At 52.0% G+C, this 17697-nt stretch overlaps 1 protein-coding gene across 1 annotated transcript in view; it reads right to left on the reverse strand.

Moving 5' to 3' along the window:
• Window positions 1–985: 985 nt before the first annotated feature.
• Window positions 986–17697, reverse strand: part of LOC119944188 (toll interacting protein) — a 40814-nt gene continuing 24102 nt past the window's right edge. The window contains exons 2-6 of the mRNA XM_038765413.1: window positions 9436–9585; window positions 5640–5822; window positions 5376–5528; window positions 4956–5046; window positions 986–2559 (exon numbers count right to left, since the gene is read on the reverse strand). Coding sequence (XP_038621341.1) covers window positions 2345–2559; window positions 4956–5046; window positions 5376–5528; window positions 5640–5822; window positions 9436–9585 — 792 coding nt within the window. The 3' untranslated portion in view covers window positions 986–2344. The remainder of the gene's footprint in view (window positions 2560–4955; window positions 5047–5375; window positions 5529–5639; window positions 5823–9435; window positions 9586–17697) is intronic.

The following is a 17697-nucleotide window of genomic DNA, read 5'->3' on the forward strand; positions in this document are numbered from 1 at the left end:
AAAAGTGGCGATTATCATAGGGTGAAGGGACGCTAGGCCCCGACGGTACAGTTAGAAACGGAAAGCTCGGACTGGACGATGCTCACGGCGGGACACCCTGGGTACACGGTCGCATCTCGGGGTACGCGAGCGGACGGCTGGGGCGGGGGGGAAGCGCGGGGTGGCCGGTTTGGGGGGAGAAAGCAGCAAGGGGGTCTAGCTAGACCAAAAGAGTCCCACTGTTGGCCGCCCCCCCGATCGGGGGGCCGTCGACCCCCACGACGAGATGGGGTAGATTGGGGTTCGGGCCCAGGGGTGGGAGGAACTGCCGTGGTGCTTAAACTGGAACCGAAGATGACGCCTTCTTCCTGTCACCGCCGGGGGTTTCCCCAGACCCCAGGATGGGGGGTTCAAACCGGCGGGCACGGGGGTACCCTGGCCCTCATCTTCCCCCACCTCCAATAGAAGAGGCGCCTTTGCCTTGCCCCCTGCTCCGCCCAACCCCATCTGAACTCCTCTACCGAGTCTGAAAAACCCACCCCACGGCCAGGGGACCCCAGATTTCCCGGAGCCGGGGGAGGGCGGGGGGAGAGCCCCGACCCTCGAGGATGATTTGTCGACACACACGTGGCCCATCTGAGATTCCCCCTCTCCTCCGGGCATCGAGGCGGAGCGGTTCGGTGAGGCCGGGGGTAACCGCATCCTCAAAACCTCCCGCGCTACCCACTGGTTGGGCATTTGAAGACACGGCAGGGAACAAAGCCGGGGGGACCGCGTGGTCTGACCGGCCCACTGGGCCCTTCCCTTGGCCCCAGGCAGGGCTGTACTGAGCGGCTAGTGCGGAGTGACTCTTTGGGTCCTCTGCGCCCTGGGCCGGCCGGGCTCCCGGACCCCGCGGGGGCAGACCGCCGGCTTCTTGGAGAGGATGGCATCGAATTGATGGGGAGGGGTCCCGGGCCACCGCCGCCTCTTCCCACAGCCCACGCCGGCCGCCCGGGGGAGGGGCACAGCCCGGGACGAGCCCGCCGACGTCCGAGGGGCCACGGGTCCTCGAGCGGATGGCCCCCCGCTCCCCGCTGTCGGGGTGGGGGGCTTCTGCAGGCAGGGCGCCCAAGACATCGGTCATGCCCCCTGTGTGGGCCCGGGACGAAGGCCCCGCTGTCTTTTCCGTGGTAGAGAAAAGGCTCCCGGGGGGGGGGGGGGGGGGGGGTCTCCCCAGTCGCTGCCACCCAGCAGAAACCCGACGCGTGAAAACCCACCTGATGAGCGTCACCGCGCTCTTGCCTCAAGTCCTAAAAAAATAAATATTTACGAGCAGCAGGTCGGAAAGCGGACGCCCCGGCGGTCTCGGGGTAGGCGGGAAGGGCCACCCGGCGCAGGGGAGGAGAGATCCAGGGGCGGCCCCGGGTGCCGTCGACTCTCGGCCCCCGTTCGCTCACCGGCGGGTCCCCAGGAGGGCAGAACGATGGGCGGGGGGTGGAGGAATCCAGGCACGATCTCGGGGCGCCGCTCCCGGGGCTCCTTCTCTCTGGAGGTGTGGAGGGGGCACCCCCGCAGGGGCACGGAGCCACACTCTGAGCCGGCCACTCCGCTGGAGGTCCACGTGGAGCCTGGGACCCTCCGGCCGAGCCAAGACACGAGCACGCTCGAGGCCGAGGGGTGGTCGCAGGCCAAGGCCAACGGGGCGGCCAAGAGTGACGGCGCCCAGACCCCACTGCCGCTTTCCAACTGTGCCCTGAGGACCCCTCGGTTGGTCCCGTTGTCCGCAGATCGGACGCGCTTCCGGACGGGCCCGCCGTTGCCGGGCCCGGGGGCCCTGCCTCTCGCTCACCCCGGGATGCCACCGGCCCCGGGGGCCGCCGGGGCGGGGACGGCGCTCAGCCGACCCACGGGGGCTGCCCGGGAGACGGACCGGAGGCGGCAGGGGTGGCGGGGCCCCCCTCCGGGAAGATCGGGGGCGGACTCGGGGTTCGGCTTCTCCCTAAGCTACAGAGGCTACTTTCGGGAGCCGGGGGATTTATTAAAAGGCCGAGGGGAGAAGCGGCGGGGGAGGTGGGCAGGGGAGAAGTCCAGCACGCCCCGTCGGGGCCCTCAGCTCGCGGGCCGCCGCCGCCGGGAGCTCGCCCCCGCGGAGGAGGATGGAGGAGGAGGAGGAGGAGGAAGGGCCGCCCTGAGCCCCTTCCCGGCTCCCCGAGCCCCCCGCCGCCAGGGACACGAGGGACGGGGAAGAGCCGACCGACGGGAAGGCGTCTGCCGCGGACCGGCTCCCGCGGCCGCGGCGGGGCGGGGGAAGAGGTGGCCAGGCGGGGAAGGGGCGAGGGGTGGGGGGCGCGGAGGGAACGGGGCTGGGGGAGGAGGGGAGAGCCTACGACTCCTCCCCGATCTGAAGCAGGGAGTTGATGGCCGCGTCCTTGTTCCCCCTCTGGGCCTCCAGCACGGAGCGGATGACCTCCCTGTCCACGTTGGGGAACATGTCCTGGATGGCTTTGAGGTCCTCGGCAGAGCACGGGGCCTGCGGAGCCACTGCTGGCGGGGGTAGCGCCATGGGGACCATGCCAGGGTTGCAGACGGCGGGCATTCCTGGGGGCGAGGAGACAAGCGTCAGCAAGCCATCGGGCACTGTAATAATAATCATCATCATAATAATAATGTTGGCATTTCTTAAGCGCTTACTATGTGCAAAGCACTGCTCTAAGCGCTTGGGGGGATACAAAGTGATCAGGTTGCCCCACGTGGGGCTCACAGCCTTCATCCCCATTTTACAGATGAGGGAACTGAGGCTCAGAGAAGTGAAGCGACTTGCCCAAGGTCACACAGCGGACACGTGGCGCAGCCGGGATTCGAACCCATGACCTCTGACTCCAAAGCCCGGGCTCTTTCCGCCGAGCCACGCTGCTTCTCTGAGCGGGGGGACACCGTTCCTGCCCTCGAGGAGCTTCCAGGCTACCGGAAGCAGCAGAGAAGCAGCGTGGCTCAGTGTGACTGTGAGCCCGCTGTTGGGTAGGGACTGTCTTTATATGTTGCCAATTTGTACTTCCCAAGCGCTTAGTACAGTGCTCTGCACACAGTAAGCGCTTAATAAATACGATTGATTGATTGATTGATTGAAAGAGCCCGGGCTTTGGAGTCAGACGTCACGGGTTCAAATCCCGGCTCCGCCACTTGCCAGCTGTGTGACTGTGGGCGAGTCACTTGGCTTTGTGCCTCAGTTTCCTCATCTGTAAAACGGGGATTGAGACCGTGAGCCCCATGCGGGACGTGGACTCTGACCGACTTGATTATCTTGTATCTACCCCAGTGCTTAGAACGGTGCCGGGCGTAGACGAAACATTTAAGAAATATTTTTTAAAATTTGAAAAATGGTTTAAAAGCCTGTCTCACTCTAGACTGGACGCTGCATGTGGGCAGGGATCGCAGCAACCAAATCCGCTGCCACCCAATAATAATCATAATAATGATGATGACGGTATTTATTAAGCGCTTACTTAACAAATAAGCGCGGGGGCAGATACAAGGTGATCAGGTTGTCCCACGTGGGGCTCACAGGCTTCATCCCCATTTTCCAGATGAGGGAACTGAGGCTCAGAGAAGTGAAGTGCCTGGCCCAAAGTCACGCAGCTGATAAGTGACAAAGCTGGGATCAGGACCCACGACCTCGGACTCCCAAGCCCAGGCTCTTTTCCACTGAGCCAGGATGCTTCTAAGCAGCCAGTCAATCAATCAATCAATCGTATTTATTGAGCGCTTACTGTGTGCAGAGCACTGTACTAAGTGCTTGGGAAAGTACAAGTTGGTAACATATAGAGACAGTCCCTACCCAACAGTGGGCTCACAGTCTAAAAGGGGGAGACGGAGAACAAAACCAAACATACTAACAAAATAAAATAAATAGAATAGATAGGTACAAGTAAAATAAATAGAGTAATAAATATGTACAAACATCTATACAGGTGCTGTGGGGAAGGGAAGGAGGTAAGATGGGGGGGATGGAGAGGGAGAGGAAGGAAGGGGCTCAGTCTGGGATGAGCTCTCAGTAGGGCCTTGAGCAGTCCAGTGCTCTGCGCACGATAAGTGCTCAATAAATACCGTTGACTGACTGATGGATTGTGAATCGGGGTCAGATGGGCGCCGTGGGGTCACGCTGGTACCCGCCGCCCCCCACCCGGGGCTGGGCTCCTCTGACGGGAGTCGAGGGGGTGCCCTCCTGCCGCTGACCCGCAGGACCCGGCTCATCATCATCATCAATTGTATTCATTGAGCGCTTACTGTGTGCAGAGCACTGTACTAAGCACTTGGGAAGTACAAGTTGGCAACGTATAGAGACAGTCCCTACCCAACAGTGGGCTCACAGTCTAAAAGGGGGAGACAGAGAACAAAACCAAACATACTAACAAAATAAAATAAATAGAACAGATATGTACAAGTAAAATAGATAGAGTAATAAATATGTACAAACATATCCATATATCCAGGTGCTGTGGGGAAGGGAAGGAGGTAAGATGGGGGGATGGGGAGGGGGACGAGGGGGAGAGGAAGGAAGGGGCTCAGTCTGGGAAGGCCTCCTGGAGGAGGTGAGCTCTCAGTAGGGCCTTGAAGGGAGGAAGAGAGCGAGCTTGGCGGAGGGGCAGAGGGAGGGCATTCAAGGCCCGGGGGATGACATGGGACGGGGGTCGATGGCGGGACAGGCGAGAATGAGGTACGGTGAGGAGATCAGTGGCGGAGGAGCGGAGGGTGCGGGCTGGGCTGGAGAAGGACAGAAGGGAGGGGAGGGAGGAGGGGGTGAGGGGATGGATGGATGGATGGACAGCCTGGAAGCCCAGGGTGAGGAGTTTCTGCCTGATGTGCAGATTGATTGGTAGCCACTGGAGAGTTTTGAGGCTCAGGGGCAAGGGCCCAGAGGGGTGGGTGGTGATACTCCCCCCATCCCACAGGGCAGCCCGGGGAGGCGTGGGGGGGTGCGGGGGGGGTCCACACACCTGTGATGGGCACGTAGCCGATGCCCTGCTGGTACACCGTGGGCATCAAGACCACCGGCTGGGGCTGCATCATCATGGCGGCGGGCAGCGACTGGAGCGAGAGAGAGAGCAGGAGGGGAACGACCGCGACCCCAACGGTTGAATGACTGAACGAATGTCACGGAGGGCGCATGTGGAGGAGGAAGGGTGCGCGTGGGCGATGCCCACGTGTGCGTGACCCCTTCCCCCCACCCCCTTGACCCCGGGACCGTGCCCGGAACGAAGCCCTCGCTCGGGACGCACCGCAACGGACCCCGCGCCCGCAGGTGGGCACGCGCACGCGGTCCACCCACCCCCGGGCACGCTGACGTGTCGCCACCCGCCAACACGCGTGGGCACACACACGCGCACAGAGACCCGGCCCTCGGGGGGGGCGCTCACCGTGTACGACATGACCAGGTTGATCATGCCTTCTTTGTCGTCGCCCTGCCTCCCGCTCAGGCTGTACCACTCGTCCTCCACCTTGCCCTGCCTCAGCCCCTCGGGGATGGTGACGTGGGTCCAGGCGATGCGGTCGTCCATGGAGAAGGCGCGCTGTCGGGGGGCGGGGGGGGGGAGGACGGGGGGCCGCCGTCAACCCCAGCGCCCGGGGGCGGCCCCGCCGGGCTCCCCGGAGGTCCCCCCCTGCGGCCCGCGCCCCCCGACCTCGTCGAAGATCTCCAGGTAGAAGGAGTCCACGCCGGGGGGCACCGTGCACTGGATGACCTTGTTCCAGCGGGGGTTCTTGGCTCCGTTGTGGGCCGTGGGCGTCTCATACACGGCGTAGCCCAGCCGGATCCGGCAGTAGGGATCCATGCGGGTCATCCCGTAGTTCTTGGCCAGCTTCGCCTGCGGGAGCGGAGGATCGGCCCGCCGGGCAAGTCAGGGCCGGCGGGAGCGGCCTCCGGGAAGCGAGGCGCCAGCCCCTCTCCCTTTTTCTTTCTTAACAGCGTCCGGTAAGCGCTCTGACCAGTAATAATAATTGGGGTCCTTGCTGAGCACGTACTGTGTGCCAAGCACTGTTCTAAGCGGTGAGGTAGACAGGAGTTAATCAGGTTGAAGGCTGTCCCGTTCATTCATTCATTCAATCATATTTATTATTATTATTAATAATAATAATAATAAATATGACTGACTGACTGACTGAATTATTATTATTAATAATAATAATAATGGTATTTGTTAAGCACTCTTACCAATAATAATAATTAGGGTCCTTGCTGAGCACGTACTGTGTGCCAAGCACTGTTCTAAGCACTGGGGAAGACAGGAGTTAATCAGGTTGAAGGCTGTCCCGTTCATTCATTCATTCAAACATATTTATTATTATTATTATTATTACAAAATATGACTGACTGAATGATTATTATTATTATTAATAATAATGGCAATGAATTATAATTAATAATAATAATAATGATGGTATTTGTTAAGCACTCTTACCAATAATAATAATTAGGGTCCTTGCTGAGCACGTACTGTGTGCCAAGCACTGTTCTAAGCACTGGGGAAGACAGGAGTTAATCAGGTTGAAGGCTGTCCCGTTCATTCACTCATTCAATCATATTTATTATTATTGTTATTATTGTTGATAAATATGACTGACTGAATGAATGAATTATTATTATTAACAATAATAATAATGGTATTTGTTAAGCACTCTTACCAATAATAATAATTAGGGTCCTTGCTGAGCACATACTATGTGCCAAGCACTGTTCCAAGCGCTGGGGCAGACAGGAGTTAATCAGGTTGAAGGCTGTCCCGTTCATTCATTCATTCAATCATATTTATTATTATTATTATTAATAATAATAATAATAAATATGACTGACTGAATGAATTATTATTAATAATAATAATAATGGTATTTGTTAAGCACTCTTACCAATAATAATAATTAGGGTCCTTGCTGAGCACATACTGTGTGCCAAGCATTGTTCTAAGCACTGGGGCAGACAGGAGTTAATCAGGTTGAAGGCTGTCCCATTCATTCATTCAATCATATTTTTATTATTATTATTATTATTATTAATAAATATGACTGACTGAATGAATTATTATTATTATTAATAATAATAATGGTATTTGTTAAGCACTCTTACCAATAATAATAATTAGGGTCCTTGCTGAGCACGTACTGTGTGCCAAGCACTGTTCTAAGCGCTGGGGCAGACAGGAGTTAATCAGGTTGGAGGCTGTCCCGTTCATTCATTCATTCAATCATATTTATTATTATTATTATTGTTGTTATTATTATTAATAAATATGACTGACAATGAATTATTATTATTAATAATAATAATGGTATTTGTTAAGCGCTCTTACCAATAATAATAATTAGGGTCCTTGCTGAGCACGTACTGTAATAATAATAATAATAATAATGGTATTTGTTAAGTGCTTACTATGTACAAAGCACTGTTCTAAATGCTGCGGAAGTAACAAGGTGATCAGGTTGTCCCACGTGGGGCTCACAGTTTTAATCCCCATTTTCCAGATGAGGTAACTGAGGCCCAGAGAAGAGAAGTGACTTGCCCAAAGTCACCCAGCTGACAGTTGGTGGAGCCGGGATTTGAACCCATGACCTCTGACTCCAAAGCCCGGGCTCTTTCCACTGAGCCACGCTGCTTCCCCTAATTTATTGAGCGCTTCCTGTGTGCAGAGCACTGTACTAAGCACTTGGGAAGTACAAGTTGGCAACCTATAGTCCCAGTCCACATGGGGCTCCCGGTCTTCATCCCCATTTTACAGATAAGGGAACTGAGGCCCAGAGAAGTGAAGTGACTTGCCCGAGGTCACAGAGCAGACATGTGGTGGAGCTGGGAGGGGAACCCAGGTCCTTCTGACTCCCAGGACTGTTTGGGCCAAGCCCTGTACTAAGCACTGGGATATTCATTCATTCAATCGTATTTACTGAGCGCTTACGGTGTGCAGAGCACTGTACTAAGCGCTTGGACAGTACAACTCGGCAACGAAGAGAGACGATCCCTACCCGACAACGGGCTCACAGTCTAGAAGCAGCGTGGCTCAGTGGAAAGAGCCCGGGCTTTGGAGTCAGAGGTCGCGGGTTCAAATCCCGGCTCTGCCAACTGTCAGCTGGGTGACACTGGGCAAGTCGCTTCACTTCTCTGGGCCTCAGTTCCCTCATCTGTCAAATGGGGATGAAGACGGTGAGCCCCCTGTGGGACAACCCGATCACCTTGTAACCTCCCCAGTGCTTAGAACAGTGCCTTGCACGTAGTGAGCGCTTAACAAATGCCATTATTCTTATTTTTATTGAGCGCTTACTGCGTGCCAGTTCTTCTAGTCCCCCTTCGAGACTGTGAGCCCACTGTTGGGTAGGGTGTACTTCCCAAGCGCTTAGTACAGTGCTCTGCACATAGTAAGCGCTCAATAAATACGATGGATGATGATGATGACTGTCTCTGTATGTTGCCAACTTGGACTTCCCAAGCGCTTGGTACAGTGCTCTGCACACAGTAAGCGCTCAATAAATACGATTGATTGATTGATTGATTGCCGGGTGCTGTGCTAAGAGGAAGTCCACAGCGGGCTTACAGTCATCATCATCAATCGTATTTATTGAGCGCTTACTCTGTGCAGAGCACTGTACTAAGCGCTTGGGAAGTACAAACTGGCAGCATATAGAGACGGTCCCTACCCAACAGTGGGCTCACGGTCTAAAAGCAGTCGAGAAGCGGCGTGGCTCAGTGGAAAGAGCCCGGGCTTTGGAGTCAGAGGTCATGGGTTCGAATCTCGGCTCCGCCACATGTCCGCCGTGTGACCTTGGGCAAGTCACTTCACTTCTCTGCGCCTCAGTTCCCTCATCTGTAAAACGGGGATGAAGACTGTGAGCCGCACGTGGGGCAACCTGATCGCCTTGCATCCCCCCAGCGCTTAGAGCAGTGCTTTGCACATAGTAAGCGCTTAACAAATGCCATTATTATTATTATTATTAAAAGGGGGGGGAGTCTAAAAGGGGCGCACGCACACACACACACACGACAGAGGAAACACAGTGTCATTACTGTCTCCTCGGTGGATGCCCCGGGTGGGTCCGGGGGCCGGGCCCACCTCCCCCAGCGCTCACCGCGGGGCTTGGTGACTGTGATGCCAACTTGGACTTCCCAAGCGCTTAGTACAGTGCTCTGCACATAGTAAGCGCTCAATAAATACGATTGATTGATTGATTGATTGATTGTGAGCCCACTGTTGGGTAGGGACTGTCTCTATATGTTGCCAACTTGTACTTCCCAAGCGCTCAGTCCAGTGCTCTGCACATAGTAAGCGCTCAATAAATACGACTGATGATGATGATGATGGGGGCTGCGTCCCATCTGGCCCAGCGCTCAGCACAGGGCTTGGGGCGCGCGCACACCAACGCACACAGCGGCAAGGGGCCGGGCCAGGACAGGCCAGCGAGGCGGCCGTGGGCCGCGCGGCCCCCGCCGCCCCTTACCTGCACCACGGTGACGCTGAGCCGGCCGACGGTCCCCACGGGGCTCCCGTACTGCAGCTGTTGGGCCGCCTGGGCGTCCAGCTGGCTCTGCCGCTGCTGGGCCGTGGGGGCGATGCGCAGGAAGTCCTGGGGCAGGTCCCCGATGAACACCTGCACACCCACCAAGGGCACGGAGTCGGCTCGGGCGGGCCCCCGAACCCATCACCTTGCAACCTCCCCAGTGCTCGGAACAGTGCTTTGCACATAGTAAGCGCTTAATAGATGCCACCATTATTATTATATTCAAATCCCAGCTCCACCAACTGTCGGCTGGGTGACTTTGGGCAAGTCACTTCACCTCCTCCAGGAGGCCTTCCCAGACTGAGCCCCTTCTTTCCTCTCCCCCTCGTCCCCCTCTCCATCCCCCCCGTCTTACCTCCTTCCCTTCCCCACAGCACCTGTATATATGGATATATGCTTGTACATATTTATTACTCTATTTATTTATTTATTTTACTTGTACATTTCTATCCTACTTATTTTATCTTGTTGGTATGTTTGGTTCTGTTCTCTGTCTCCCCCTTTTAGACTGTGAGCCCACTGCTGGGTAGGGACTGTCTCTATGTGATGCCAATTTGTACTTCCCAAGCGCTTAGTACAGTGCTCTGCACATAGTAAGCGCTCAATAAATACGATTGATTGAGTGATTGATTGATTCTCTGGGCCTCAGTGACCTCATCTGGAAAATGGGGATGAAGACTGTGAGCCCCATGGGACAACCTGATCACCTTGTAACCTCCCCAGTGCTTAGAACAGTGCTTTGCACATAGTGAGCGCTTAATAGATGCCACCATTATTATTATATTCAAATCCCAGCTCCACCAACTGTCGGCTGTGTGACTTTGGGCAAGTCACTTCACTTCTCTGGGCCTCAGTTCCCTCATCTGTAAAATGGGGATGAAGACTGTGAGCCCCGTGGGACAACCTGATCACCTTGTAACCTCCCCAGTGCTTAGAACAGTGCTTTGCACATAGTAAGCGCTTAATAGATGCCACCATTATTATTATTATATTCAAATCCCAGCTCCACCAACTGTCGGCTGTGTGACTTTGGGCAAGTCACTTCACTTCTCTGGGCCTCAGTTCCCTCATCTGTAAAATGGGGATGAAGACTGTGAGCCCCGTGGGACAACCTGATCACCTTGTAACCTCCCCAGTGCTTAGAACAGTGCTTTGCACATAGTAAGCGCTTAATAGATGCCACCATTATTATTATTATTATATTCAAATCCCAGCTCCACCAACTGTCGGCTGTGTGACTTTGGGCAAGTCACTTCACTTCTCTGGGCCTCAGTTCCCTCATCTGGAAAACGGGGATGAAGACTGTGAGCCCCCCATGGGACAACCTGATCACCTTGTAACCTCCCCAGTGCTTAGAACAGTGCTTTGCACATAGTAAGCGCTTAATAGATGCCACCATTATTATTATTATATTCAAATCGCAGCTCCACCAACTGTCGGCTGTGCGACTTTGGGCAAGTCACTTCACTTCTCTGGGCCTCAGTGACCTCATCTGGAAAATGGGGATGAAGACTGTGAGCCCCCCATGGGACAACCTGATCACCTTGTATCCTCCCCAGTGCTAAGAACAGTGCTTTGCACATAGTAAGCGCTTAATAAATGCTATTATTATTATTATTGTTATTATATCACCGCTCTTCCCACCTCCAAAACCTTATTAACCTCACACCACCTCCATGCTGAAGCAACACGGTCTAGTAGATAACGCACAGAGCCGGGAGTCAGAAGGACCCGGCTTCTACAGTCCTCCAGACTGTAAGCTCACTGTGGGCAGGGAATGTGTCTGCTTATCATTAGTCTGTCCTCCCCCGAGTGCTTAGTACAGTGTCCTGCACACAGTAAGTGCTCAATAAATACAACTGAATGAATCAATTCCAATCCAGGCTCCGTCACTTCGATCAATCAGTGGTATTCATTCATTCATTCATTCATTCATTCAATCGTATTTATTGAGCGCTTACTGTGTGCAGAGCACTGTACTAAGCGCTTGGGAAGTACAAGTTGGCAACATATGGAGACGGTCCCTACCCAACAACGGGCTCAGTCTAGAAGATGAATTTATTCATTCATTCATTCAATCGTATTTATTGAGCACTTACTATGTGCAGAGCATTGTACTAAGCGCCTGGGAGAGTACAATACAATCGAATTGGCAGACACGTTCCCTGCCCGTAATGAGCTCAGAGTAAACAATTTATATTATAATAAGGAATTTATGATATAAAGATTAGAGTGTCTGCTATGTGACCTTGGGCAAGTCACTTCACTTCCTCTGTGCCTCCGTTCCCTCATCTGTAAAATAACGAGAAGCAGCGTGGCTCAGTGGAAAGATCCCGGGCTTTGGAGTCAGAGGTCATGGGTTCAAATCCCGGCTCCGCCACTTGTCAGCTGGGTGACTTTGGGCAAGTCACTTCACTTCTCTGGGCCTCAGTTCCGTCATCTGTAAAATGGGGGTGAAGACTGTGAGCCCCCCGTGGGACAGCCTGATCACCTTGTAACCTCCCCAGCGCTTAGAACGGTGCTTTGCACATAGTAAGCACTTAATAAATGCCATTATTATTATTATTATTATTATTATATAAAGACTGGGAGCCCCATGTGGGACACAGACTGTGCCCAACCTGATTAGCTTCGACCTACTCCAGCGCTTAGAACAGTGCATGGCACAAAGAAAGCGCTAGAAACAGCATTGCCTCGTGGATAGAGTGTGGCCTTGGGAGTCGGAAGGACCTGGGTTCTAATCCCGGCTCCGCCACTTGTCTGCTGGGTGACCCTGGGCAAGTCCCTTGACTTCCCTGTGCCTCACTTACCTCATCTGTCAAATGGGGAATAAGACTGTGAGCCCCACGTGGGACATGGTCGGTGTCCAACCTGACGAGCCTGTATCCTCCGCGGCGCTTAAAATAGTGCTTGACGCATAGTCAGTGCTTAACAAATAATAATAATAATGGCGTTCACAAAGCGCTTACTATGTGCAAAGCACTGTTCTAAGCACTGGGGAGGATACCAGGTGATCAGGTTGTCCCACGGGGGGCTCACAGTCTTCATCCCCATTTTCCAGATGAGGGAACGGAGGCCCAGAGAAGTGAAGTGGCTTGCCCAAAGTCACCCAGCTGACAAGTGGTGGAGCCGGGATTTGAACCCCTGACCTCTGACTCCAAATCAATCAGTCGATCAATCGTATTTACTGAGCGCTTACTATGAGCGGAGCACTGTACTAAGCGCTTGGGAAGTACAAATTGGCAACATATAGAGACAGTCCCTACCCAACAGTGGGAAGCCCGGGCTCTTTCCACTGAGCCACGCTGCTTCTCACACCATTCTTAGGAGTAGTCCCAAGCGCTTAGTACAGTGCTCTGCACACAGTAAGCACTCAATAAATATGACTGAATGAATGAATATTAATAAATGTCATTTTATAAAAGCAGGGGGCACTAAGCCATTCTTCCCTGCCCAGCCTCAGCCCCAAGTAGGGGGACTGCAAGGTGGCCCTTGGGCCGGGGAATCCAAGGCCCTGCAGACTTAGAGTCCTCAAATCTGTCACACAATTAATAATAATAATTAATAATAATAATAATGGTATTTAAGCGCTTACTATGTGCAAAGCACTCTTCTGAGCGCTGGGGGAATACAAGGTGATCAGGTTGTCCCACGTCTCCCAATCTTAATCCCCATCAGATGAGGTAACTGAGGCACAGAGAAGCTTGCCCAAAGCCGCACAGCTGACAAGTGGCGGAGTCGGGATTAGAACCCACGACCTCCCACTCCCAGGCGTGCCACCGAGCCACGCGGCTTCTCAAAAGATACGGAACGCTTCACAAATTGGCGTGCACCCTCCGCCGCTTTCAAAGCCCTTTTGAAGGCCCATCGTCCCCAAGAGAAGGTCTAGTGAGTAGAGCCCGGGCCTGGGAACTGGAAGGACGTGGGTTCTAATCCCTGCTCTGCCACTTGACTGCTGGGTGACCTTGGGCAAGTCACTTCACTTCTCTGAGCCTCAGTTACCTCATTTGTAGAATGGGGATTAAGACTGTGAGCCCCCCATGGGACAACCTGATCACCTTGTATCCCCCAGCGCTTAGAACAGTGCTTTGCACATAGTAAGCGCTTAACAAATACCATTATTATTATTATTATTATTCTCTGGGCCTCGGTCCCCTCGTCTGTGAGATGGGGATGAGGGCTGGGAGCCCCATGCTGGACAGGGACGGTATCCAACCTGACTGGCTTGTAACTCGGTGCTTAGAACAGTGCTTGGCACATAGTAGGCGCTTCGCAAATACCACCATTATTATTTTTATTCTAGTAAATAATTATATTTCTTTAATCATTATTGCTTTATTCTTAATTTATTTATTAAACTTAATATAAATTAATTTACAATTTAAGGGGCCTCCTTTCCCCTTCTCCCACTCCCTTCTGCGTCGCCCTGCCTTGCTCCCTTTATTCATTCCCTCTCCCAGCCCCATACTGCTTATTTATTTTATTTCTATTAAGGTCTGTCTCCTCCCCTCTGGACTGTAAGCTGGTGTCAACCAGTGCCGCAGCCCACGGTTCCCTCGGGCACTGAGCGGGCTCTGCCCAGGGTGCCGGCTATTGGCAAGACTCCCTCCGGGCTCTCTAGGCAACACGTGCCATGCCAACGCGGGCTCTGGGAAAAGCAGGGCAGCCTACGAAAAAGAGCCCAGGGGCTGGGAGGCAGGTGACCTGCGGTGTAATCAATCAATCAATCGTATTTATTGAGCGCTCACTGTGTGCAGAGCACTGTACTAAGCGCTTGGGAAGTCCAAGTTGGCAACACATAGAGACAGTCCCTACCCAACAGTGGGCTCACAGTCTAAAAGGGGGCTAAAAATCCTGGCACCACTGCTCGCCTGCCGTGTGACCTTGGGCAAGTCATAATAATGATTAGACTGTGAGCCCACTGTTGGGTAGGGACTGTCTCTATATGTTGCCAACTTGTACTTCCCAAGCGCTTAGTACAGTGCTCTGCACACAGTAAGCGCTCAATAAATATGATTGATGATGATGATGGTATTTATTAAGTGCTTACTGTGCGCCAAGCACTGTTCTAAAGCTGGGGTAGATAGAAGGTCATCGGGTTGGGCACGGTCCCTGCCCCATGTGGGGCTTCGTGGTCTTCATCCCCATTTCCCAGATGAGGGAACTGAGGCCCAGAGAAGTAGAGTGACTTGCCCAAGATTCCTTTATTCGATCATATTTATTGAGCACTTACTGTGTGCAGAGCACTGGACTAAGCGCTTGGGAAGTACATGTCGGCAACATATAGGGATGGTCCCTGCCCAACAGCGGGCTCACAGTCTAAAAGGGGGAGACAGACAACAAAACAAAACATATTAACAAGATAAAATAAATAGAATAAGTATGTACAAATAAAATAAATTTATTCATAAATAAATAGAGTAATTCATTCATTCATTCAATCGTATTTATTGAGCGCTGTGTGCAGAGCACTGTACTAAGCGCTTGGGAAGTACAAGTTGGCAACATAGGTCCCTACCCAACAGCGGGCTCACAGTCTAAAAGGGGGAGACAGACAACAAAACAAAATATATTAACAAAATAAAATAAATAGAATAAGTATGTACAAATAAAATAAATAAATAAAGCAATTCATTCATTCATTCAATTGTATTTATTGAGCGCTTACTGTGTGCAGAGCACTGTACTAAGCACTTGGGAAGTACAAGTCGGCAACATATAGAGACGGTCCCCACCCAAAAGCGGGCTCACAGTCTAGAAGGGGGAGACAGAGAACAAAACAAAACATTAACAGACATGTGGCAGCTCCAGGATTAGAACCCAGGTCCTTCTGACGCCCAGACCCGTGCCCTTTCCACTAGGCTATTAGAGAGGCAGCATGGCGTAGTGGCTAGAACCCAAGCCTGGGAGTCGGGAGGTCGTGAGTTCTACTCCTGGCTCTGCCACTTGGCTGCTGTGTGACCATAGGCAAGCCACTTCACTTCCCTGTGCCTCAGTTACCTCATCTGGAAAACGGGGATTAATAATAATAATAATAATAATAATAATGGTATTTGTTAAGCATTTACTTAACAGTGCCAAGCACTGTTCTAAGCACTGAGGGAGATATAAGAATCAGGTTATCCCATGGGGGGCTCACAGTCTTAATCCCCATTTTACAGATGAGGGAACTGAGGCCCAGAGAAGTGAAGTGACCTGCCCAAAGTCACACAGCTGATAAGTAGCGGAGCCAGGATTAGAACCCACGACCTCTGACTCAAGCCCGGGCCCTTTCCACTAAGCCATGCTGCTTCTCAAGGCTGTGAGTCCAACATGGGACAACCCGATTACCTTGTAACTACCCCACTGCTTAGAACAGTGCTTGGCATATAGTAAACGATTACTAAATACCATAATTATTATTATTATTATTATTACTATCAATCAATCGTATTTATTGAGCGCTTACTGTGTGCAGAGCACTGTACTAAGTGCTTGGGAAGTACAAGTTGGCAACATACAGAGACAGTCCCTACCCAACCGTGGGCTCACAGTCTGGAAGACTATTCCCTGGGCCTCAGGTCCCTCATAATAATAATAATAATAATGATAGCATTTATTAAGCGCTTACTATGTGCAAAGCACTGTTCTAAGCACTGGGGAGGTTACAAGGTGATCAGGTTGTCCCACGGTGGGGCTCACAGTCTTAATCCCCATTTTACGGATGAGGTAACTGAGGCACAGAGAAGTGAAGTGACTTGCCCAAAGTCACACAGCTGATAAGTGGCGGAGCCAGGATTAGAACCCACGACCTCTGACTCAAGCTCGGGCTCTTTCCACTAAGCCATGCTGCTTCTCAAGGCTGTGAGCCCCACGTGGGACAACCTGATTACCTTGTAACTACCCCACTGCTTAGAACAGTGCTTGGCATATAGTAAGCAATTAGTAAATACCATAATTATTATTACTATTATTATTACTATCAATCAATCAATCAATCATATTTATTGAGCACTTACTGTGTGCAGAGCACTGTACTAAGCGCTTGGGAAGTACAAGCTGGCAACATACAGAGACAGTCCCTACCCAACAGTGGGCTCACAGTCTAGAAGACTATTCCCTGGGCCTCAGGTCCCTCATAATAATAATAATAATAATGATAGCATTTATTAAGCGCTTACTATGTGCAAAGCACTGTTCTAAGCACTGGGGAGGTTACAAGGTGATCAGGTTGTCCCACGGTGGGGCTCACAGTCTTAATCCCCATTTTACGGATGAGGTAACTGAGGCACAGAGAAGTGAAGTGACTTGCCCAAAGTCACACAGCTGACAATTGACAGAGGCGGGATTTGAACCCATGACCTCTGACTCCAAAGCCCGGGCTCCTTCCACTGAGCCACGCTGCTTCTCCCTCATTTGTAAAATGCAGATTAAGACTGTGAGCCCACGTGGGACAGGAACTGTGTCCAACCTTATTAGAGTGAATTTACCCCAGCACTTACAACAGTGACCGGCACATAAGTGCTTAACAAATATTTTGTCTTAAGCTTAACAAATACCGCTTAAAAAAATCAATTACACTAATTGATTGATTGATACGTACAAACATATTCATTCATTCATTCAGTCGTATTTAGTGAGCACTTACTGTGTGCAGAGCACTGTACTAAGCCCTTGGGAAGTACAAGTTGGCAACATTATAGAGACGGTTCCTACCCAACAGCGGGCTCACAGTTTAGAAGGGGGAGACAGAGAACAAAACCAAACATACTAACAAAATAAAATAAATAGAATAGGTATGTACAAATAAAATAGAGTAATAAATCCGTACAAACATCTATACATATATACAGGTGGTGTGGGGAGGGGAAGGAGGTAAGGCGGGGGAGATGGAGAGGGGGAGAGGAAGGAGGGGGCTAGTCATCCATCGTATTTATTGAGCGCTTACTGTGTGCAGAGCACTGTACTAAGCGCTTGGGAAGTACAATTTGGCAACATCTAGAGACAGTCCCTACCCAACAGTGGGCTCACAGTCTAAAAAGGGGGAGACAGAGAACAAAACCAAACATACTAACAAAATAAAATAAATAGAATAGATATGTACAAGTAAAATAAATAGATAAATAAATAGAGTAATAAATATGTACAAACATATATCCATATATACAGGTGCTGTGGGGAAGGGAAGGAGGTAAGATGGGGGGATGGAGGGGGGGACGAGGG

This window comes from Tachyglossus aculeatus, chromosome 22 (genome assembly GCF_015852505.1).
Source record: "Tachyglossus aculeatus isolate mTacAcu1 chromosome 22, mTacAcu1.pri, whole genome shotgun sequence".
Classification (NCBI taxonomy): Eukaryota; Metazoa; Chordata; class Mammalia; order Monotremata; family Tachyglossidae; genus Tachyglossus; species Tachyglossus aculeatus.